The 25,283-nt window shown below is 37.3% G+C and overlaps 1 protein-coding gene across 2 annotated transcripts in view; it reads right to left on the bottom strand.

Annotated features, from left to right (window-relative positions):
- FOXJ3 (forkhead box J3) overlaps positions 1–25,283 on the bottom strand; it is a 149,231-nt gene that overhangs the window by 42,017 nt on the left and 81,931 nt on the right. For both annotated transcript variants that reach the window (XM_052637053.1, XM_052637054.1), the window contains exon 5: positions 9,083–9,166. In XM_052637053.1, the coding sequence (XP_052493013.1) occupies positions 9,083–9,166 (84 nt within the window). The remainder of the gene's footprint in view (positions 1–9,082; positions 9,167–25,283) is intronic.

Genomic DNA, 25,283 nt, shown 5'->3' with positions numbered 1-25,283 from the left:
AGAAAATGTGAACAGTCCCATAACAAAGTAACTATCAAAAGTGAAACTGAAAGGGAAATTTGCTCAGTTGTGTCCAACTCGTTGCCACCCCATGGATTATACAGTCCATGGAATTCTCCAGGCCAGAATACTGAAGTGGGTAGCTTTTCCCTTCTCCAGGATATCTTCCCAACCCAGGGATCGAACCCAGGTCTCCTGTATTGCAGGCAGATTGTTTACAGGCCGAGCCTTCACACACATAGAAAACATCTTCAGCTTCAGGTCAAGATGAATTCACTGATGAATTTTCTCAAATATTCAAGGAAGATATATTAATTTACCAATCAAGAAATTTTTCAGAAAATAGAAGGAATACACCCCTATCAGTTTTATGAGGCTAGCATAACCCTAATATCAAAACCTAGCCAATATTACTACAGATGAAAAAATGTCATCTGTCAAATAAGTAAACAAAAGATGATAAGGCCATCAAGCCATCAGCCACTGCAGCCACCCTGAGGGGATTCAGGATGCAGAAAAACAGGATATGGACCCTCGACAGTGAAGGTGCATAATCTATCAAAGGAATGATTTCAATGAGCCCAGACTCTTGCATCTTCCCATACATAGAAAAGTGCTAAATTCATTAACTTGAGAGGTCTTTTCATGAACATAATCTTTTAATGTTCTGACTACTTGATTTTTGTTGTGTCCACATCCCTCATGAACACGGATGCGAAAATCCTTCAGATACTAGCAAAAGGAACCCAACGATACATTAATGGGATGATAATTGATGCTTTTGAACAGTGGTGTTGGAGAAGACTCTTGAGAGTCCCTTGGACTGCAAGGAGATCCAACCAGTCCATTCTGAAGATCAACCCTGGGATTTCTTTGGAAGGAATGATGCTAAAGCTGAAACTCCAGTACTTTGGCCACCTCATGCAAAGAGTTGACTCATTGGAAAAGACTCTGATGCTGGGAGGGATTGGGGGCAGGAGAAGGGGACGACCGAGGATGAGATGGCTGGATGGCATCATGGACTCAATGAACGTGAGTCTGAGTGAACTCCGGAATTTGGTGATGGACAGGGAGGCCTGGCGTGCTGCGATTTATGGGGTTGCAAAGAGTCAGACACGACTGAGCGACTGAACTGAACTGAACTGAATATCATGACTCAGTAAGGGTTCATCTAAGGAATACAAGGTTCAACATTTCAAATGCAATCAATGTAATTCAACACTCAAACAGAATAAAAGAAAAGTCATATAATCACTTCAATACAAACAAAAAGAGCAGTTAAAAAAATTTACACCCATTCATGATAAACACTCAATAAACTGGGCTTACTAGAGAACTTCCTCAGTCTGACAAACAGCATCTACAAAACCCCTACAGCTTATGTCATATTTAGGGGTGAAAGATTGGATACCTTCCTCCTAAGAATGGAAATAAGGCTGGATGCCCACTTTCTCACTTCAAGTAAGGACTTGAAATGAGAGATTCTCATCACTGCAGTAAGGTTCTACAAAGAGACAGAGGAGGAAGGAAAGACATAGGAAAAGTGTCTACTTGCAGATAACATAATTATAGAAATCCCAAGGCATCTTTAAAAAATACTAGAATTAACAAGATTGCAGGATACAAGTTTAATATACAAAAATTAATTACATTTTTATTACTAGCAGCAAAAAACTGAACTTTAAAACATGTAGCATCCAAATCCAAAACATTCATGATTAAACTGAACTGGAAACATCCAAGTCCTCTACACTGAAAACTAAACATTCCTGAGAGAAATTAACAAAGTAATGAATAGAAAGATATCACACTTTCATGGCTTGAAATAATACTGTTAAGATGTCAATTCTCCCCACATTGGGTTGTCTGGGATAAGAGTGGCGGGAGGCACAAGTTACAAAAGGAAATGAGCAAACTTTTGGGTGTGATAGAAATGTTCATACTGTCAACTAGTAATAACTTCACATGACAAAAATCCTCAAACTGTAAATTTTAAACATTCAATTAGCTGTACATAAACTATCTCCAACAATACTGTTAAAAAACAAAAAGTAAATCTCACCCAATGATCAAAATAATCCCTTATGAAACACTTTCTAGCCTACAAAAATGAGTAGCATTTCTCAAGAAATTTTATTTCAGTGTATCTCATGGAGGCAACACGTAGTTCCTCCCACACAATGTACACTCAGTATATGTTTGCCCAATTGAAATGTTTTTCAGTTCTACGAGTTCTGAGAGTATGTAGACTGCATTCCTTCCTCTGCCCATATATACCTTTAACTAAAGCCTCCCTCATTCACACTCAGTCTCAGAGAAGAAAGGCAAGTGGTAAGAGTTCACTTCAAGCAACAAAACCACTCTGTCTAACAATTCAGGATCTTAGTTTCCCAACCAGGGATCAAACCTGTGGCCCTTGAAGTGGAAGTGCGGGGTTTTAACCACTGAACCAACCAGGTTAGTCCCCGATCTTTTACTATTTTCTATGCAAAAAAGTTATACTTCTGCGTCAAATTTCTAAGTTTTACTCCTCTTCCTATAGGCTTTCCCACAGAAGCATTTTCTACTTCGAGTCACTTTAGTTACCACTGCTTGCTCTAACATGTTGCTTTAATTACATAGTAATTTGTTGTCATTTGTAATAGTATTTATGAGAATTATATATATATGTGTATGCATATATAGATATAGATTAAATGTGGTGGGTTCTCTTAAAATGAGATCTGGTTAACTAAAACCGGGCAAAGACACTACAAAAAAAGAAAATGACAAGCCAGTATCTCTGATGAATATAGATGCAAAAATACTCAACAAAATATTGGCAAGCCAAATTCAACAAAATATAAAGACACACAAAAAAAGCATGTGACAAAGCTAAACATTCACTTATGATAAAATCTCTCATCAGAGTTAGTATAGAAAGAATATATCAGCATAACAGAGGCCATGCACGACAAACTAACAGCCAATACTCAATAGTGAAAAGCTGAAAACCTTTCCTTTAAAATCAGGAATAAGCTAAGAATCCCCACTTTTGCCATTTCTTATATAATATAGTACTGGAAGTCTTAACCACAGCAATCAGACAGGAAAAAATTGGAAGGTTATAAATAAAGCTGTCACTATTTACAGATATCATCATACTATATATAGAAACCCTAAAGTCTGTAGCAAAAAAAAAAAAAACCTATCAACTAGGAAATGAATTCAGTAAAGTTGTAAGATACGATATTAATATATAGACATCTGTTGCTTTTTTTACACCAATAATGAACTATCAGAAAGAAAAAGCAAGAAAACGCCATTTAAAATTCCATCAAAAACAGTAAAAACACCTGCTCCTGCTGCTAAGTCACTTCAGTCGTGTCCAACTCTATGCGACCCCATAGGAATATACTTAAATAAGGAAGTGAAATACATATACTGTGAAAATTATGAAATGCTGATGAAGGAAACTAAGGATATATACAAAGAAAGGCAAAGATATCCCAGGTATTTGGACTGGAAGAACTAATATTGTTAAAATAACCATACTACCCAAAGCAATCTACAGCCCTAATGCAATTCTTATCAAAATACCTATAACATTTTTCACAGAAGTATAACTAATCTTAAAATTTATACAGAACCACAAAAGATCCTAACTTGCCAAAGCAATCTTGAGGGGGGAAAAATAAAACAACGCTGGGAAATCACACTCCTTGGCTTCAAACTATACTACAAAGCTACAGTCATGAGAATGGCCTGGCACTGGGACAAAAACAGATACACAGATCAGTGGAACAGAGCGAGCCCAGAAATAAACCTATACTCCTATGGCCAATCAATCTATGATAAAGGAGGCAAGAATATGCTGTACATAGATCAATGGAACAGACAGAGCCCAGAAATAAACCTACACTCCTATGGCCAATCAATCTATGATAAAGGAGGCAAGAATATGTTGTACATAGATCAATGGAACAGACAGAGCCCAGAAATAAACCTATACTCCTTTGGCCAATCAATCTATGAAAAAGGAGGCAAGAATATGTTGTACATAGATCAATGGAACAGACAGAGCCCAGAAATAAACCTATTCTCCTATGGCCAATCAATCTATGATAAAGGAGGCAAGAATATGTTGTACATAGATGAATGGAACAGACAGAGCCCAGAAATAAACCTACACTCCTATGGCCAATTAATCTATGATAAAGGAGGCAAGAATATGCTGTACAATAGAAGAGTCTCTTCAATACATGAAAAACTGGGAAAACTGGACAGCTACATGTAAAAAGAAATTAGAACATTTCTTACATCACATACAAACTTAAAATCTATTACAGAATAAAACTCAAAATGGATTAAAGACTAGATGTAAGACCAAAAACATAAATCTCCTAGGAAAGACTATATGTAGAACATTCATTGACATAAATCATAGCATTAATATTTTGGGTCTGTTTCCTAAGGCAAAAACAAAAGCAAAAGTAAACAAACAAGACCTATCAACAAAACAAAAAGACGACCTACTAAATATGAGAAACATTTGCAAATAATGTGACCAATAAGGAGTTACTACCCCAAATATATAAACGAGCTCAAACAACTCAACATCAAAAAAAAACAAACAACCCAATTAAAAGAATGTGCAAAAGATCTGAACTGACACTTTTACAGAAAAGATAAACAGATGAACAACAGGCACATGAAACAATGCTTAACAAGTAATCAATCATCAGAGTAACATAAATCAAAATCACAGTATCACTGCGTACCTGTAAATACGGCTATCATCAACAAGTCTACAAACAAATGCTGGCAAGGATATAGTGAAAAAGGAACCCTAGTATACTGCTGGTGAGATTGTAAATTGGTACACCACTATAGAAAATAATATGAAAGTTCCTCAAAAAATAAAAAAAGAACTACCATATGATCCAGCAATTCCACTCCTGGGTATATACCTGAAGAAAATGAAAATGCTAATTTGAAAAGATACATGCACCCCAACGTTCATAGCAGCATTATTTACAACAGTCAAAATATGAAAGCAACTTAAGTGTCCCTCAACAGGTGACTGGATAAAGAAATGAGATATATATATTTAAAAACGTGTGTGTATATGAAGGAATATTAGTCATAAAAAAGAATGAAATTCTGCCATTTGCAGCAATATGGATGAACTCAGAGGGTATTATGCTTAGTGAAATAAGTCAAAGACAAAGATAAACATTCTATGTCATCACTTATATGCTGAATCTCAAAAACAAACAAAAATAAATTACAAAAGAGAAACAGACTCTTAGATGTAGAGAACAAACTAGTGTTACCAGTGAGATGAATGAAGAAGGTAGGGGCAGGGTAAGGGTATAGGATTAAGAGATAGAAACTACCATGTATAAAATAAATAAGCAACAAGGATATACTGTATAGCACAGGGCAATATAGCCATTATTTTATAACTTTAAATGGAGTATAATCTTTAAAAATATTGGATCACTATGTTATATACCTGAAACTAATATAATGTTGTATATCAACTTACTTAAAAATACTATTAAATAGCATTAAAGAAAAAAATTAGTATTCAGATCCAAAAATAAATAAAGCCCATTATCTCATAATAAGATATGTATACTACTACTAAGTCACTTCAGTCGTGTCCTACTCTGCGCAACCCCATAGACGGCAGCCCACCAGGCTCCCCCGTCCCTGGGATTCTCCAGGCAAGAACACTGGAGTGGGTTGCCATTGCCTTCTCCAAAGATATGTATAGATGAAAAGAAATCTGATTGAGTGCTGTGATCTTCAGCACAGCGGCAATATAGTGCAATTGTAAACAGCAGAAACTCTTAAGGCAGACTGAGTTCATAATTCTGGCCTTGGTACTTACTACTGTCCTTTGTACCCTTGGACAACTTAATATCTGTGTCTATCACTTTCATTATTTGGATTTACTATAAAAATTAATAATTTAATATACATAAAATTCTTAACTTCTACACATAAACTCAATTATATTTTTATTATGCTGTTATCTTAGTTCAGGTTGCTATAACAAAATACTATAAACTGGTGGCTTATCAAAACAGAAATTTATTTCTCATTGTTCTGGAGGCTGGAAGTCCAAGATCATGGTACCAGCATGGTGAGGTTCTTGTGAGAGCTCTTTTGCAGGTATCCTCATTGGTATTCTCACATGGCAGAAAAGAGCTAGCCAGCTCGCTGGCCTATTCTTATTACGATGCTGATCCCATTTATGAGGGCTTCACAGTCCTGATCCAATTACCTACCAAAGGCCTCACCTCCAAATACCATCACACTGGGATTAGGGTTTGAACGTATGAATTTAGGGGAACACACTTAGTCCATGGCAGCTGTTAAGACTTCTATCCTTTTCCTTTACAGTTGAGGATTCTGAAGCTCAAAAATTCTAACAATTTGCCAAAAGTCACAAAAGATGTAAAGAGTAAGGCCAGAAGGAAAACACAGGAATCCTAGTCATGGAGCCCACTCATCTTCACCATGCTAAACTTTATTAATAATTCTTTTTAGGTATTCACGTCTACTTCATGATAAATAAAGAAAACATGGTAAGATGATGAAAGAAAACAGAGAAAGGAAAATGAAAGGCACTTATTGATATCAGGGATTAAGAAAAGAAAAAAGTAATACCACAATGGACAAAAGAGAATAGAGGTTTATTCAAGTAAATGGAGGGAACAGGAAGACAGTCCAGACAATTGTGTTAAGAATACTAGGCTGGAGATAACAATCAGGCTTTACTTTTCCTTTAAGACATGAAGATACTGTTACGTGCATTTTTAAAAACTGCTTCTCTTACATTAAAAGCTCTTCTTTCTTCAAAAATGTGTGACATATATTAATATTTCACACAGAACTCTGATGTTTACACATGGACAAAGAAATAACATTTCAGAAGTTTAATAAGCTTTCAGGGATGTTAACATATTTACCATCTACATTTTAAAACTCTTTCAAGTTTCAACCTATAGGTCATGTTTAGTTTTTGACAAAAAGTTCTAAATGTTTAACAATCATACTCACTATTTGACTATCTTAGGTACTCCCTTAGATAAAACCCAATAACTACTTAAATACAAACTGTGTCCTAATAAAAATACTACCTGCTCCCCCAAAACCCTCTAAATAAAAAAGTACAGACACAACAGTTTATCAGGGCACAAAATTATGTTTTGTAAAAATATTACCTTTCAGAGTATTTGTGAGAGCTTGTACTCTGTATTAAACAACATCTGTCTCCCTGATTAGACATACTCTGCTTACAGTTGTTCTCTTTCTTTAGGCTCCTCTCCTACAGTAGCAACCAATACATAGCTCAGGCAAAAATAAGCATCAGTATACTATACTACGGAGAAGGCAATGGCACCCCACTCCAGTACTCTTGCCTGGAAAATCCCATGGACGGAGGAGCCTGGAAGGCTGCAGTCCATGGGTTCGCTGAGGGTCAGACACAACTAAGCGACTTCATTTTCACTTTTCACTTTCATGCATTGGAGAAGGAAATGGCAGCCCACTCCAGTGTTCTTGCTTGGAGAACCCCAGGGACGGGGGAGCCTGGTGGGCTGCCGTTTATGGGGTCGCCCAGAGTCAGACACAACTGAAGTGACTTAACAGCAGCATACTATACTAACTGAAAGGCTCTGGTACTGGATATTTTATGGAACTATATTACAAAGGCAAATTGTTGGATCTTTTAAATGCTTTAAATTTAAAAGATAAAAATATAAACAGAAAATAAATATAGAAAATACATGTGCAAATACACATGCAAAAACATATACTTAGTATATAAAATATAATTCTGTAATCAGAATACTATATTTTCGTAGACTTCCATTATAAAACTGACAATATGGTTGGTCTTCAGAAAAAAAAAAAGTGCTCTTAGAAATAAAGAACTATTGTTCTAAGAATTATGAAACAAGGTAACAGAATAAAAGCCAGGCTTCATATCCAAACAGAATGCCCAGTTGTCAACCCAACTACCAATTCAAATTTCCAAAAATATTCAAGTTCCAGGAAATTCAGAAGGAGAGAGCAAATGGTAGAGAACACAATTCTTCAGCCTCAAAATAAAATCATTGGTGCTAATGCTCTGGGTTAAATGACATGGACTCTTCTCCCATTCCTTCAAATTCTGGCAATAGATGCTAAACACTGTGTTCTCTACGTTTTCACATAATTAAAGTCCGTATTATCCTCTAACAAAAAATAAACTTAAAAATAGAATACAAATTTTTAAAAGGATACAAAAAAAAGTCGCTTTTTTTTTTTTAAAAAAAAGCTGGAGAGCAATAACTGAAGGTCATTCCCTCTCAAACCATTACGTACAGAGCTCATCGTCTCAGCCTTAAAACTCTATTACCAGAAGACTATACCATCAATATAAACCTTTTTAAATTTTGGTTTATAAAAAACCAAAAAGGGTTCTGACCTGAGAGTTCACTTTTAATTTTGCAAAGCTTAGTAACTGGAGTACTTGAATTCCCTCTGCTGGCACCATAAATATGTCTGACTAAATCCCATTGCTGCCCTACCTCATGGCTCATCCAATCCCAATTTAAGCCCAGCTTGAGGTCCTTACAGATTTGTGTACAAAATAATTATCACATAGTTGGAATCAGGAAAAGGCATTTTGAGGATAACCAGGAAAATTCAATATAATCAGACTGATTATCTGCAGTGAAAGGGAATGGTTTTGTTACATAAAACCAGTCCTCAATGATGCAGAGAGGGAAGAGTAGCAAATTAAGAGCCCTGGATTTAACCTTCAGTTAGATAGCTGTGCCCTCATTACAAAACAAATAAACAAACAAAAACCCTTTTACCTGATGCTAAACTGCCCACCTCACTCAAGAGCTGTCAGGATCAAATAAGTCTCAAAGTGTTTTGAAAAAACAGAAAATGTCACCCAAGTAAAATATTACCTTCATTACAGTTACACTTAACGTAATACTGGAAATTACAGTATTATACAGAAATGAATTTTTAAGATCTATATTTCCAAAATAATAACCCCACCACACTAAACTAGTGATAAAGAGCTTTTTACCCGTTCTACAGATCGTGCTCTCTTCTTTGGCCGAGTAGGCAGCGCATCTTCCTTCGGATTGGTGTCTATTGCCCAATAGGACCCCTAAAGGTAAAGAAACAAACATTAACAGTATATTACAGCAATTCTGTAACATTAAAAATGGACTTTCACAATCCTGTGCTTCAAAAGAAAAAATTCGGCAGATACAACAATGGGAGAGTAGAATGATAGGAAACAGTAATTTTCAACTGGGAAAAGTAAACGTTTACATAAGAAAAGAAGTCCGTTTATAACTAATCATTAAAGATTAAAAAGATCACAATCTGAAGAAGCCAAGTCAAAGAAATATGTCACAGCCAAATAAAAACAAGAAAATGACCATCCAAAGACATTTAAAATGTACATATACTAAATCTTACTTGAACATATGTGATCATTACTACAGCACATGACATTCAAGGGTAAGAGAATGTTTCTTTTAATTTTCCCCCTGAATTTTACTTTTTAATTTGCTATTTTATGGTCTTTTCCCTTCCAGCTTCCTTGCTTTTCCCTGCAGTAATAACTTGCAATGCCTATAGAATTTTTTAAAATATTTATTTATTTATTTGGCTGCGTCACTATCTTTTCATCGCAGCGCACAGGCTCCGCTGCAGCACAAGGCCTCTCTAGTTGTGGTGTACAGGCTTAGCTGCCCCATGGCATGTGCGATCTTAGTTCCTGACAAGGGATCCAGCCCACGTCCCATGCACTGGAAGGAGGATTCTCAACCACTGGACCACCAGGGAAGTCGCCAGAATCTTATGTGTAGTTTCTGCAACCTGGGACCTCAGGAAAACTAAACAAGTAACTGAAACATTTCCTAAAACAACTTTCTTGATCACATTTTATACAATAAGTGTACCCTGGGAAGCAATGGTCTATATACATGTATCTTTTATTGTTTATTCTAATTTTAACTATTCATTCTCTCTTACTTTTTGATACAAGTTCTCAGACCACTCTTTCAAAAATACATGTTGATGACCTACTGTATTCCAGCCCCTCAAATTTTGACTTCCTCGAAAAGTATCTTGAAAAGCAAATATTATATAGTTTCCACATATACGAACAAGGAGATCCAAGCTCAGAAAAATAAAAGTCTGTTCAACCAAGAATTTGAGCGCCAGGACTAGAATCAAGTTTAATCTTGGCCTCTATTATTTAATTAGTCTTCCCAGGTTGCTTTTCCAGGCAATGTTTGACAATGATAATCAAATGACAACATTCCAATCCCAAAGAAAGGCAATGCCAAAGAATGCTCAAACTACCGCACAACTGCACTCATCTCACAGGCTAGTAAAGTAATGCTCAAAATTCTCCAAGCCAGGCTTCAGCAATATGTGAACCATGAACTTCCAGATGTTCAGGCTGGTTTTAGCAAAGGCAGAGGAAGCAGAGATCAAATTGCCAACATCCGCTGGATCATGGAAAAAGCAAGAGAGTTCCAGTACAACATCTATTTCTGCTTTATTGACTATGCCAAAGCCTTTGACTGTGTGGATCACAATAAACTGTGGAGAATTCTGAAAGAGATGGGAATACCAGACCACCTGATCTGCCTCTTGAGAAATCTGTATGCAGGTCAGGAAGCAACAGTTAGAACTGGACATGGAACAACAGACTGGTTCCAAATAGGAAAAGGAATATGTCAAGGTTGTATATGTTGTCATCCTGCTTATTTAACTTATATGCAGAGTACATCATGAGAAATGCTGGGCTGGAAGAAGCACAAGCTGGAATCAAGATTGCCAGGAGAAATATCAATAACCTCAGATATGGAGATGACATCACCCTTACAGCAAAAAGTGAAGAACTAAAGAGCCTCTTGAAGAGAGTGAAAAAGTTGGCTTAAAGCTCAACATTCAGAAAACTAAGATCACAGCATCTGGTCCCATCACTTCATGGCAAATAGATGGGGAAACAGTGGAAACAGTGGTTGACTATTTTTCTGGGCTCCAGAATCACTGCACATGGTGACTGCAGCCATGAAATTAAAAGACGCTTACTCCTTGGAAGGAAAGTTATGACCAACCTAGACAGAATATTCAAAAGCAGAGACATTACTTTGTCAACAAAAGTCCATCTAGTCAAGGCTATGGTTTTTCCAGTAGTCATGTATAGATGTGAGAGTTGGACTATAAAGAAAGCTGAGTGCCGAAGAATTGATACTTTTGATCTGTGGTGTGGAGAAGACTTTTGAGAGTCCCTTGGACTGCAAGGAGATAGAACCAGTCCATCCTGAAGGAGATCAGTCCTGGGTGTTCATTGGAAGGACTGATGCTGAAGCTGAAACTCCAATACTTTGGCTACCTGATGCGAAGAGCTGACTCATTTGAAAAGACCTTGATGCTGGAAAAGATTGAGGGTGGGAGGAGAAGGGGACGACAGAGGATGAGATGGTTGGATGGCATCACCGACTCAATGGACATGGGTTTGGGTGGGCTCCAGGATTTGGTGATGGACAGGGAGGCCTGGTGTGTCACAGTTCATGGGGCTGCAAAGAGTCAGATACTGAGCGACTGAACTGAAACTGGAATTTGACAATGAGGGGAAGTGCAGCTTTCATCTATCAACTGTGGTGTCCCACATGAATTATCTGCATATACGTTCTTAAACACACCATGTTCTTTCGTGCATCTGTGCCTGTCCTACATGCTGATCTCCTTGCCTATAACAGCTACCTTACCACTGACAAACGCATATTCCACCTTCAAATGTTAGCTCAGATGTTATCTAAAGGAACCCTTCTCTGATCCTTTTACAATACTCAAGAATTCATCTCTCTCTCTACAAGATCTCTCTATAGTATTTATGGGGCTTCCCAAGTGGCACCAGTGGTAAAGAACTACCTACCAATTCAGGAGACATAAGAGACTCAGGTTCGATCCCTGGGTTGGGAAGATCCCCTGGAGGAGGGCATGGCAACCCACTCCAGTATTGCTGCCTGAAGAATCCCACGGACAAAGGAGTTTGGCAGGCTCCAGTTCCTAGGTTCGCAGAGTCACATACAACTAAAGTGACTCAGAGCACACACACATATGTACATACAGCACATCCTTTTTAGGCTAAAAATTCCTTTAAGTATAGAAACTCATTTCTATATCAACAGTGCCAGATACCACATCAGACACAGAGCAAATACTCAAGAAACATGGGTTAGAATGGGGGTAAAGAGAAGATAATGCACAAACTGTGCCAAGTACAGGGTATAACATCAGGCTTCCCCAGGCCCTAATCTAGGCAGTCTATCTCACTTCACATACATCCATACTGTGGCACTGCTCCACAGCCATACTGTGGCATTCTTCCACATTATCTTTTCTAAGTGGTCACTGCATTTCAGCTAATAAGCCTACCAGACCTGACGTAAACTTGCCAAGAACCATGTAAAATGTAAAATACAGAAATTAAGCACTAAAAATTAAAACAACAATTTCTGCTGCTGCTGCTGCTAAGTCACTTCAGTCGTGTCTGACTCTGTGCGACCCCATAGACGGCAGCCCACCAGGCTCCCCCGTCCCTGGGATTCTCCAGGCAACAACACTGGAGTGGGTTGCCATTTCCTTCTCCAATGCATGAAAGTGAAAAGTCAAAGTGAAGTCGCTCACTCATGTCTGACTCTTAGCGACCCCGTGGACTGCAGCCTACCAGGCTCCTCCATCCACATTATCCATCCACATTATGGGATTCTCCAGGCAAGAATACTGGAGTGGGGTGCCACTGCCTTCTCCGATGGTTTAGGCTGGCAGTTCTCAAAATAAGCAAAGTAAGAAAAAGTTCTACACCCAGCTGTTACTAAAGTTGAAAGTGAAGCAAAAAGAAAAATACTCAAATTCAATGGACAACAGTTTAAATCACTGTTCATGGAAATGATAAAATTTCAGTGTTTAGTTTGTTTTCCATGAGTATGTATATTTGTATTAATCTGAGAAACCACTTACTGTCCAAACATTACATTGATTTGTTATTAAACATTTTAATAAAACTACAAAAACAAATATGTATCTGTCCTTCCACACAAAATATGACTGGCTGTAATTTATCACAAATAGATCAGCAAAAGAGAAAACAACTTGTTCATAAGCCTAACCCTATCCACTATGTATTTATCAGGTTGGTGCAAATGTAATTGTGGTTTTGCACTGATGAACTTCGCCATTTGATATTAGAATACATTCTTAAACAAATGTGGTTATGTTATACATCATTTTAACGTGCATTTCTCTTTATATTTTTTTACCAATGATTTATTACTTGCTATTTATTTTACATTTATTTTAGACTACAGAAATGATGCTAGACAAAAAGCAAATTCAAGTGATTTTTTTATCCAAGTTCAAAATGGGTCATAAAGCAGCAGAGACAACTCTCAACATCAACAATGCAGTTGGCCCAAGAACTGCTAACATATAGTGCAGTGGTGGTTCAAGAAGTCTTGCAAAGGAGACAAGAGCCTTGAAGAGGAGGAGCACAGTGGCTGGCCACTGGAGTTGACAATGACCAACTGCAAGCCTAGACAGCATATTAAAAAGCAGAGACATTACTTTGCCAACAAAGGTCCATCTAGTTAAGGCTATGGATTTTCCAGTAGTCATGTATGGATGTGAGAGTTGGACTATAAAGAAAGCTGACCACCAAAGAATTGATGGTTTTGAACTGTGGTGTTGGAGAAGACTCTTGAGAGTCCCTGGGACTGCAAAGAGATCCAACCAGTCCATCCTAAAGGAGATCAGTCCTGGGTGTTCATTCGAGGGACTGATGTTGAAGCTGAAACTCCAATACTTTGGCCACCTAATGTGACGAGCTGACACATTTGAAAAGCCCTGATGCTGGGAAAGATTGAGGGCAGGAGGAGAAGGGGACAATAGAGGATGAGATGGTTGGATGGCATCACCGACACAATGGACATGGGTTTGGGTGGACTCCAGGAGTTGGTGATGAACAGGGAGGCCTGGCATGCTGCAGTTCATGGGATTGCAAAGAGTCGGACACGACTGAGCAACTGAACTGAACTGCAAGCCATCATCGAAGCTGATCCTCTTACAACTACTCAATGTCGACCATTCTACATTTGAAGCAAACTGGTAAGGAGAAAAGGTTCAGTAAGTGGGTTGTCTATGAGCTGACTGCAAATCAGAAAAACCAGTTTTGAAGTGTCATCTTTTCTTAGTCTACAAAACAACAATGAACCACTTCTCAAATGGATTGTGACATGCAACAAAAAGTGGATTTTATCTGACAACCAGCAATGACCAACCCAAGAAGAAGCTCCAAAGCATTTCCCAAAGCCAAACTTGTACCAAAAAACGTCATGGTCACTGTTTGGTGGTCTGCTGCCTGTCTGACCCCTACAGCCTTCTGAATCTTGGCAAAACCATTACATCTGAGAAGCATGCCCAGCAAACTGATGAGATGCACCAAAAACTGCAACACCTGCAGCCAGCACTGGTCAACAGAATGGGCCCAATTCTTCTCCATGATAATGCCCAAAAGCATGTTGCACAACCAACGCTTCAAAAGTTGAACTGGGCTGCGAAGTTTTGTTTTGCTTCATCCACCATATTCACCTGACCTCTTGCCAACTGACTACCACTTCTTCAAGCAGCTCAACAACTTTTTGTAGGGAAAACATTTTCACAACCAAAAGGAAGCAGAAAATGCCTTCCAAGAATTCCGTTGAATTCCAAAACATGGATTTTTACACTACAGGAATAAACAAACTTATTTCTCATTGGCAAAATGTACTGATTGTAATGGTTCCTATTTTGACTAAAAAAGATGTGTTTGAGCCCAGTTATAATGATTTAAAAAATCGTGGTCTGAAACTTCAATTACTTTTTCAAAACTTAAGACAAAACCCTGAATGCCCATATATCCAGAAAAAGTCTGAAAAGATACATGCACCCCAAATTTCATAGGAGCACTATTCACAATAGCCAAGACAGGGAAACAACCTAAATGCCCACTGACAGATGAATGGATAAAGAGGATGTGGTATATATGTACAACAGAATATTACTCAGCCACACAAAAAAAGAGTGAAATAATGCCATTTGCAGCTACAGAGATGGACCTACAGATTATCATTCTAAATGAAGTCAGAAAGAGAAAAACACCGTATGATATCAATTATATGTGGAATCTAAAATATGACACAAATGAACTTACGTACAAAACAGAAACAGACTCACTGACATAGAGAACCGATTCGTGGTTGCCAAAGGGGTGAAGGAGAAAGGAAGAGTTAGACTGGAAATTTGGGACTAATAGATGCAAGCTATGACATATAGAGAATGGGGGCTTCCCAGGTGGGTTAGCAATAACAGCCAGCCAATGCAGGAGATGTAAGAGACATGGGTTTGAACCCTGGGTCAGGAAGATCTCCGAGAGGAGGGCTTGGCAACCCACTCCAATAATCTAGCCTGGAGAATCCCACAGACAGAGGAGCCTGGTGGGCTACAGTCCATGGGGTCGCAAACAGTGGAACACGACTGAAGCAACTTTGCACATATACAGAATGGGTAAACAACAAGCTTCTACTGGATAACACAGGGAACCATATTCAATATTCTGTAATAAACCATAATGAAAAAATTTATGCATAACTGAATCACTTTACTGTGCACCAGAAACTAACACAACCTACAATCTTATAAATCATCTATGCTTTATAAAACCAAAACAAACTAAAAACCCTGAATGCTCAAATGCAAAAACAACTGAAATGATTCACAAAAGAAGTTGCAAAATCTTCTACCCAGTGGCTCTTGCTAACCTATTATCTGAGTTTCACCTATGAAATCACCAGTTTGAATTAAAGGACTGAAAATTCCCCTTTGCAAATCAAAACTGCAAGACACCATCTGACACACATTAGGATACCTATCATCAAAAAACAATATAATGTGTTGGTGGTGACGGGGAGAAACTGGAACCTTTGTGCACAGCTAGTGGAAATGTAAAGTGGTACACCTACTGTGGAAAATGGTTTGGCAACTGCTCAAAAAATTAAACAAAATTACATATTATCAATCAATTTCACTTCAAGGTGCTATATATACCCCAAAGAATCAAAAGCAGGGACTTGATCAGATATCTGTACCATCATGTTCATAGCAAGCTATTCCCAATAGTTAAAACGTGAAAGCAACACAAGTGTCAATGGATAAACATAAATAAGGTATATACATGCAAAGGAACATTATTCACTCTTTAATAAATTCTGACATATGCATGCTATAAGTAAACCTTGAAGACATGCTAAGTGAAGTAAATCAGTCAAAAAAAGGAAAATACTGTGTGATTCTACAAACAGGAGGTACCTAGAGAAGTCCGTGTCACAGAAACAGAAAGTGGTGGTGGTTGCCAGGAGTTGGGGGAGGGAAGACATGGAACTATGTTTAACGCGTACAGAGATCAGCTTGGGAAGATGATAACTTCTGGAGATGGACGATGGTGATGGTACAGTATTAATGGACTTAATGCCACTTAATGCCACTTTAGCTACAATGGTAACCTTTGTTATATTTTACCCTATACACACAAAAATCCCTTTCAGCTACCTTTAAAAAGCAACTACCTTTTTTCTTCCTTATTAAACAATATTTCTCACAAAAAATAAACTGCTTAAATATTGCCAATCAACACACATTCTATCAAATTTCTTCCCACAGCAGGGCCTACTTCTACAGGTTTAAGTAGAGCAAGTAAAATAAGCACTTTTAGTTTCCTGGTTTTATTTTTTAAATCAAGTTTACTGAAGTATATTTAAAAAAAAATAAAGTGCACCTATTTTAAGTATACAGCTAAAGAAGTTTTGACACATGTATATACATGCACACAATACCAAAATAAAGAACATTTTCATCACCCTAAAAAGCTCCTCTACGTGGCTCAACAAGCAATCCCTCTTCCTATGTTCCCACACCTCCATCCCATACAGCTACTCATCTGCTTCCTATTATTATAGGTTTGCATTTTCCAAAATTTCACATGAACTCAAATTGTCACACTATTTTCTACTACTATTAGCAATATATGAGTTGAACTGCTCCATGTCTTTGACAACACTTGGTATTTAAGTCTTACCAATTACAACCATCTAGGGGATGTGCAGTTTTCCCTCAGTGATTTTTATGTGCATTGCCATCATGAATAACGTTGACAGGCATCTCTGCATGTGATTACTGGCATCCAGGTATCATCCTTTGCAAAGCAGTCATTCATAAATGTGACCATATGGTTTATTTAGGTTATATAAGACTTTTGATTATTTTTAAGAATTTTTTATACTTTTTAAATAACAAGTCTTTTGTCTGAGATAGATATACTGTTAACTTTCTGTGAAGTGTGAGGTTAAGGATCAATATAAATTTTTCTTCCACCAAGATATAAACAGTTCTTGAAAAAGACTATGTCCTTTCCCCAGTGAATTACACTGGCATCTCTACCAAAAATCAGCTGGATATACATGTAAGTCTACTTCTGAACTCTACTCTGTTCCATTGATCTACACATCTACCCCTGTGCTAATACCATTTTGTCTTGATTACTATAGCTATATAGAAAGTCTTGAAATCAAGCACTATAGTCCTACAATCTTCCGCCCCCCAAAATTGTTTTGCCAATTCTAGGTCCTTTGTATTTCCATATGACTAAGAGAATCAGTCTGTCCATTTCTAAAAAAGAAGCTGCTATGATTTTTATTGGGATTGCATTAACTCTATAAACCAATTTGGGGAAGACGGACATCTACGAGTCCTTTGTTCCACAAACATGCTATATTGTTCCATTTACTTTGGTGTTGCTTTATTTCTCTCTAGTGTTTTACAATTTTCAATAAATAGGCTGCATGTATTTTGTTAAAATGTATCCCTAAAGTATTTCACTATTTTGGATGCTACTGCAAATTGAACTGCTTTTCTTTTAAACTTCATTTTCCAACCATTAATTGATAGCATTTTAGTTTAATTTTTATTAAACTAAAAAAACTGTACTGACTTGTATCTTATGACTTGCAAAACTCACTTATTAGTTCCATAGACTCTTTAGGATTTTCTACATATGCAATAAAGTCACTTGCATACATAAGAAATATTCTTTTTCAACCTGGATGTCTTTTATTTTTTTCTTTGCCTTACTCCATTGACTTGAACTTTTAAGAACAATGGTAACAGTGAATACAAGCATTTTTATTTCTCAATCTCAGAGGAAAAGCATTCAGTGTCTCACTATGAAATATGATATAAACTGTAGGTTTTTTATAGATGTCTTTAGATAAAGGAAATTCCTTTATATACCTAGCTTCCCCTTGAGATATTTTTCAGTTTTCTTCTACTCACATGGTGAGTTAAATCAATTGGTTTTTAAATTTCAACCTGCAATGCATTCTTGGGACAAATCCTTCCTGCTCATGATGTATTTTCCCTTTTACATATCAATGAATTTAATTTGCTAATATTGTGTTAAAGATTACTGGGTCTAAGTTCACAAAGATACTGGCCTATGGATCTGTTACTTCTTTGCCATCATGGCGATGCTGACGAAATGAACTGTTTCTTCATTCATGTTTTTTTTGGTAAGAATTTGTGTAAGACTGGCATTGTTGCTTCTTGTTTCATTGCTTTTTGTTTATTTTCTATCTTATTTATTTACCTTTATTATTTCTTTTCTTCTACTTACTTTGGATTCAACTTGTTCTTATTTGTTAACTTCTTAAGAAATATGCTCAAAGTAATAGGTTTTGGACCCTTCTGATTTTTCAAATAAAAATATTTAAATTTTTATATTTTCTGCTCCCATCACTCAGTTCAAATATTTTCTAATATTCTTATGATTTATTTAACCCAGAGATACATTAGAACTACATTAATTTCTAAATGTTTGGAACTTCCTAAGTATCTTTGTTTTTTCTTCCTAATCTAATTCCTCTAGTCAAAAAATATACACCTCGAAGATTTCATCATTTAGAAGAGATTAATGTCAATTTAATAGTTCACACAACATCGCTAATCATCAGGGAAATGTTGACGGGATACCACCTCATTCCCAGAATGGCTATTGTCAAAAAGACCACAGATAACAAATGTTGAAAGAATGTGAAATAAAGGGAACTCCTGTACACTGCTGGTGGGACTGTAAACCGGTGGCGTCACTGTGGAAAGCGGTATGGAGGGTCCCCCAAAAAACTAAAAATAGAACTACCATGTGATCCAGCAATTCCATTGCTGGGTATACGTGTAAAATAAATAAGCTACAAGGCTATATTGTACAGCATAGGGAATACAGTCAATATTTTATAACAACTATAAATATGACCTTAAAAATTGTGAATCACTATTATTTATGTGATACACTTGAAACATATAATACACTACATCAACTACACCATAATTAAAAAATTGTGGATTTGTTGATTTCTCTTTTTAGTTCTGATAATTTTTGTTTGATTTCTTAAAGCTCTATTTTTGGGCACATACATTTATAATTCTCAGATGTTCCTGATCAATTGATCTTTTCTTCTGGTGTATCCAATATTTTGTTAAGGCCATTCAGTAAATTACTCATTTAGTTATTATATTTTCAGCTCTACAATTTTTCTTTGGTTCTTTTTCTAGTTTCCATCTCTATTCAAATTCCCTCTCTCTTCACTCATTAATTATCAGAGTATGTTTTAATTCTTTCAACATATTTATAATGGCTGTTTTGAAATCTGTGTCTGCTAAATCCATACTTGTTTCACCTGACTCAGGAGCTGAGACAACTTCAACTCTTATCAAAGTCACACTGACATCAGTCTCTTTTACTTCCTTCACTGAGTGCTAAGCAAGCTCCCTATAAAATTTTCTCTAAGTAATACACCATGTTAAATTCCAACAAAACTACTATAAGCATACCTCAGCAGTATTGCAGGTTCAGTTGCAGACCACTGCAATTTAAAACAAATATCACAATAAAGCAAATCATGAATTTTTTAGTTTCACAGTACATATAAAAGTTATGATTAAACTATACTGTAGTCTATTAAGTGTGCAACAGCATTATGTCTAAAATAAACAATGTACAACCTTAACTAAAAAATACTTTATTGCTAAAAAATACTAATCATCAATACTGAGCCATCAGGTAGTCATAATCTTTTTGCTGGCAGAGGGAAGGTCTTGCCTCTATGCTGATGGCTGCTGCCTATTCAACGTAGTAGGTGCTAAAAGTTGAGGTAGCTGTGTGGCAATAAGACAACCATGAAGTCTGCCATATCAACTGACTCTTCCTTTCATGAACTATTTCTCTGTAGCATGTAATGCTATTTGATAGGATTTTACACACAGAATTTCCTTTACAATTAGAATCAATCTTCTCAAACCCTGCTGCTGCTTTCTCTGCCAAGTTTATGTAATTTGCTAGATTCCTCTGCTGTTGTTTCAACAATCTTCACCTCCACCAGCAGTAGATTTCATCTCAAGGAGCCATTTTCTTTGCTCATCCCTGAGGAGCAATTCCTCAACCATGAAAGTTTTGTCAAAAGTTTGCAGTAGTTCAGGCTCCGCTTCTGATTCTAGTTCTCTATTTCCACTTCACATCTGCAGTTACTTCTCCACTGAAGTCTATCTAGAACGCCTCACAGCCATCCATGACGGTCAGAATTAGCCTCTTTCAAAATTCTGTTAATGTTGATATTTTGACCTCTTCCAATGAATTCGTGTTTCTAACACCACACAGAATGCTGGGCTCTTTCCAGAACACTTCCAATTTCCTTTGCCCAGATCTATCAGAGGAATCACTATGGCAGCTAGATGCTTACAAAACACACTTCTTTCTCAACAGTGGGTTTAACATACTGAGTAAATCATGTTGTCAGACGTACTGTGGTGGTCAAAATGATAAATGAGCACTGGCTTCAACTTAAAGTCACCAGCTACATTAGCCCCTAACAAGAGAGTCAGTCTGTCCTTTGAAGCTTTGCAGCCAGGCACTGACTTCTCTTTAGCTACAGAAGTCCTACATGGCATCATCTTCCAGTAGAAAGAAGATGTCATACATTTTCAGTGTCAACACTGAAAATCTGTTGTTTAGTGTTGCTATCACAAAGAATTATCTTAGCTAGACTGTCTGGATAACTTGCTGCAGCTTCTACATCAGCATTTGCTGCTTCACCTTGCACTCTCATGTTATGGAGACAGCTTCATTCCTTAAACCTCATGAACCAATCTCTGCTAGCTTCAAACTTTTCTTCTGCAGCCTCCCTATAGCTCTCAGTCTTCATATAATTCAAGAGACTTAGGGCCTTGCTCTGGATTAGGCTTTGGCTTAGGGGAATGTTGTAGCTAGTTTGATCTTCTATCCATACACTAAAACTTTTTCCATATCAATATTAACACTACTTTGCTTTCTTATCATTTATTTGTGTGTTCAGTGAAGGAGGACTTTAATTTCCTTCAGGAACTTTTCCTTTGCACTCACAACTTGGTTAAATGTTTGGCACAAGAGCTTTCATTCTATCTCAGCTTTTGACATGCTTTCTTCGCTAAGTTTAATCATTTTTCTTTCAATGTGAAATTTTTTAAAATTTTTATTTATTTTTGGGCTGCGCTAGGTCAGGATTTTCTCTAGCTGCAGCAAGTGGGGGCTACGCTCTAGTTGCCGTGCACGGGCTTCTCACTGCAGTGGCTTCTCTCAGAGCTGGCCACAGGCTCTAGGGTGCACAGGCTTCAGTGCTTGTAGCACGGGGGCTCAGCAGCTGCAGTTAACCCAGGCTCAGTAGTTGTGGTACAAAGGTCTTAGCTGCTCCGAGGCATGTGGGATCTTCCTGGACCAGGGATTGAAACCATGTCTTCTGCACTGGCAGGAGGATTCTTTATCATTGAGCCACCAGGGAAGCCTTAAGCTTAACCAGTTTTAGTTTTTGATTTAAAGTGACAGACATGCAACTCTTCCCTTCACTTGAATACTTGGGAGCCACTGCAGAGTTATCAGTTGGCCTAATTTCAATATTGGCGTCTCAGGGAATAGGGGTGCTCAAGGAGAAGAAGAGAAATGAAAATTGGAGGAAACTGCAATAAGTTTAACAGAATACAAACAACATTTATCAATTAAGTTTGTGGTATTATGTGAATGTGATTCATAGTACCCCAAAACAATCACAATAGTAACATCAAAGATCACCAATCACAAATCACCATCACAAATAAAGTAATAAAAATAAATTTGAAATACTGCAACAATTACCAAAATGTGACACAGACATGAAGTGAACATATGCTGTTGGAAAAATGGTGCTAAATAAACCTGCTTGATACAGGGTTGACACAAACATCAATTTCTTTAAAATGCAATATCTGCAAAGCACAATAAAATGAGGTATACTTATACAAAATTTAGAAGGTTATGTGATATCCAGAAGAGAAGATCTATCAACCCACAAACCTGAATTCAAATCCCAGATCTGGTTCAATAATCTTGGACTAATTAACAAACCTTTGATTCTCTTTTTTCATTTCTCTTTCATAGAGTTATCATGACAATCAGCCCTAAGTATACACCAGGAAAACTAGTGTCTACAAATGAACCATAACAAGTGAATTTTGGTGCACAAACATCTTAAAAGATGAAAAATATTGTAACATGACTTTCTAAGGGCAAAATGGGATGATTCACATTCTAGTCACAAAGTGCTGCATGATGAAGTCCTTCTCGTTGAAGGATAAAATGGGTGAGAATAGCATATATGTTTTTGTCCTTAAAAATACTGGATTGGCCAAAATGTTCACTCAGGAATGTACTGGAAAACCCAAAGGAACTTCTTAGCCAACGCAATATATCACTAACTCAGTATTTCTTGGGTTTGGGAAAACTAATCTATAATATTATCAACTCAATTTCACCATCATAATTAGAGTGCTGCTATCTGTCTTTGTATTCATCTTCTGACTTTACTGATAATAGTAAACAATTTTCCTGTGTCAATTTTCATCTGTCAGTATGAGCAGAAAAAAAAACACCTCAACTCGCAACTATGTTCAATGAAAACGGAAAGAAAAAAAAAGACTAGACTTAAATGGCATCTACAGACTTTTATTATATCTTTTTGGAAGATGCAATACTTCCGCCAACACATAAAACTGAAGGATAGTGATATTCCATTACTATATCCTCCTTATTATTACTACATCCTGCTTATTTAACTTCTATGCAGAGTACATAATGAGAAACGCTGGGCTGGAAGAAGCACAAGCTGGAATCAAGATTGCCAGGAGAAATATCAATAATCTCAGATATGCAGATGACACTACCCTTATGGCAGAAAGTGAAGAGGAACTAAAAAGCGTCTTGATGAAAGTGAAAGAGGAGAGTGAAAAAGTTGGCTTAAAGCTCAACATTCAGAAAACAAAGATCGTGGCATCTGGCCCCATCACTTCATGGCAAATAGATGGGGAAACAGTGTCAGACTTTATTTTGGGGGGCTCCAAAATCACTGCAGATGGTGACTGCAGCCATGAAATTAAAAGACGCTTACTCCTTGGAAGGAAAGTTATGACCAACCTAGATAGTATAGTCAGAAGCAGAGACATTACTTTGCCAACAAAGGTCCATGTAGTCAAGGCTATGGTTTTTCCAGTAGTCATGTATGGATGTGAGAGCTGGACTGTGAAGAAGGCTGAGTGCTGAAGAATTGATGCTTTTGAACTGTGGTGTTGGAGAAGACTCTTGAGAGTCCCTTGGACTGCAAGGAGATTCAACCAGTCCATTCTGAAGGAGATCAGCCCTGGGTGTTCTTTGGAAGGAATGATGCTAAAGCTGAAACTCCACTACTTTGGCCACCTCATACGAAGAGTTGACTCACTGGAAGACTATGATGCTGGAAGGGATTGGGGGCAGGAGGAAAAGGGGATGACAGAGGATGAGATGGCTGGATGGCATCATTGACTTGATGGATGTGAATTTGAGTGAACTCTGGGAGTTGGTGATGGACAGGGAGGCCTGGTGTGCTACAATTCATGGGGTCGCAAAGAGTCGGACACGACTGAGCGACTGAACTGAACTGATCCTCCTTCTAGGTTATTCAATAATTCTGCTGTATTCTTGCTATTTCAGTGCTCGGGCACTGAATCTACAACCAAGATTACTCTACCCAGCAAGGATCTCATTCAAAATTGATGGAGAAACCAGAAGCTTCACAGACTTGCCAAGCAAAAGTTGAGAGAAGTTAGTACCATCAAACCAGCTTTACAACAAATTTTAAAAGGACTTCTATAGGCAGGAAACACAAAAGAAGGAAAAAATCTAAAAAAATAAATCCAAAACAATTAAGACAATACCAATAGGAAAATACATATAAATAATTACTTTAAATGTAAATGGATTTAATGCTCCACCAAAAGACACAGACTGGCTGAATGGATACAAAAACAAGACCCAAATATTGTCTACAGAAGACCCACTTCAGACCAAGAGACACACACAGACTGAAAGTGAGAAGACGGAAAAAGATACTCCATGCTAATAGAAACCAAAAGAAAACTGGAATAGCACTCTTCATATCAGACAAAACAGACCTTAAAGAATACTATAAGAGATAAGGAAGGACATTACATAATGATCAAGGGATCCATCCAAGAAGATAAAGCAAATATAAATATTTATGCACCCTATGGAGGAGCACTTCAATACATAAGGTAAATACTAACAACATAAAAGGAGAAAATGACAGTAACACAATAATAATAGGTGACTTTAACACCCCACTTATACCAATGGAGAGACCATCAAAACAGAAAATTAATAAAGAAACATAAACCTTAAATGACATATTAGACCAGATGGCCCTAACTGATATCTTCAGGACATTCCATCCATACAGAGAATACACTTTCTTCACAAATGCACATGGAATGTTCTCCAAGACAGACCACATCTTGGGTCACAAATCAAGCCTCAGTAAATTTAAGAAAATCGAAATCACATCAAGCATCTTTTCTGACCACAATGCTATGAGACTAGATATCAACTGCAGGTGGGGGGGATCTGTAAAAAACACAAACACATGAGATTAAACAATATGTTTCTAATTAACCAACAGGTTACTGAATAAACAAAGGAAAGAGAAAGGGATAGAGTAGGTCACTCAGCCGTGTCCGACTCTGTGACCCATAGGCTGTAGCTCCACCCATAGGCTGTCAGG

The sequence above is a fragment of the Budorcas taxicolor genome, chromosome 3 (genome assembly GCF_023091745.1).
Source record: "Budorcas taxicolor isolate Tak-1 chromosome 3, Takin1.1, whole genome shotgun sequence".
Lineage (NCBI taxonomy): Eukaryota > Metazoa > Chordata > Mammalia > Artiodactyla > Bovidae > Budorcas > Budorcas taxicolor.
The sequence above is the reverse complement of the archived record's forward strand: the minus strand, read 5'-3'. Positions and strand labels throughout refer to the sequence as shown.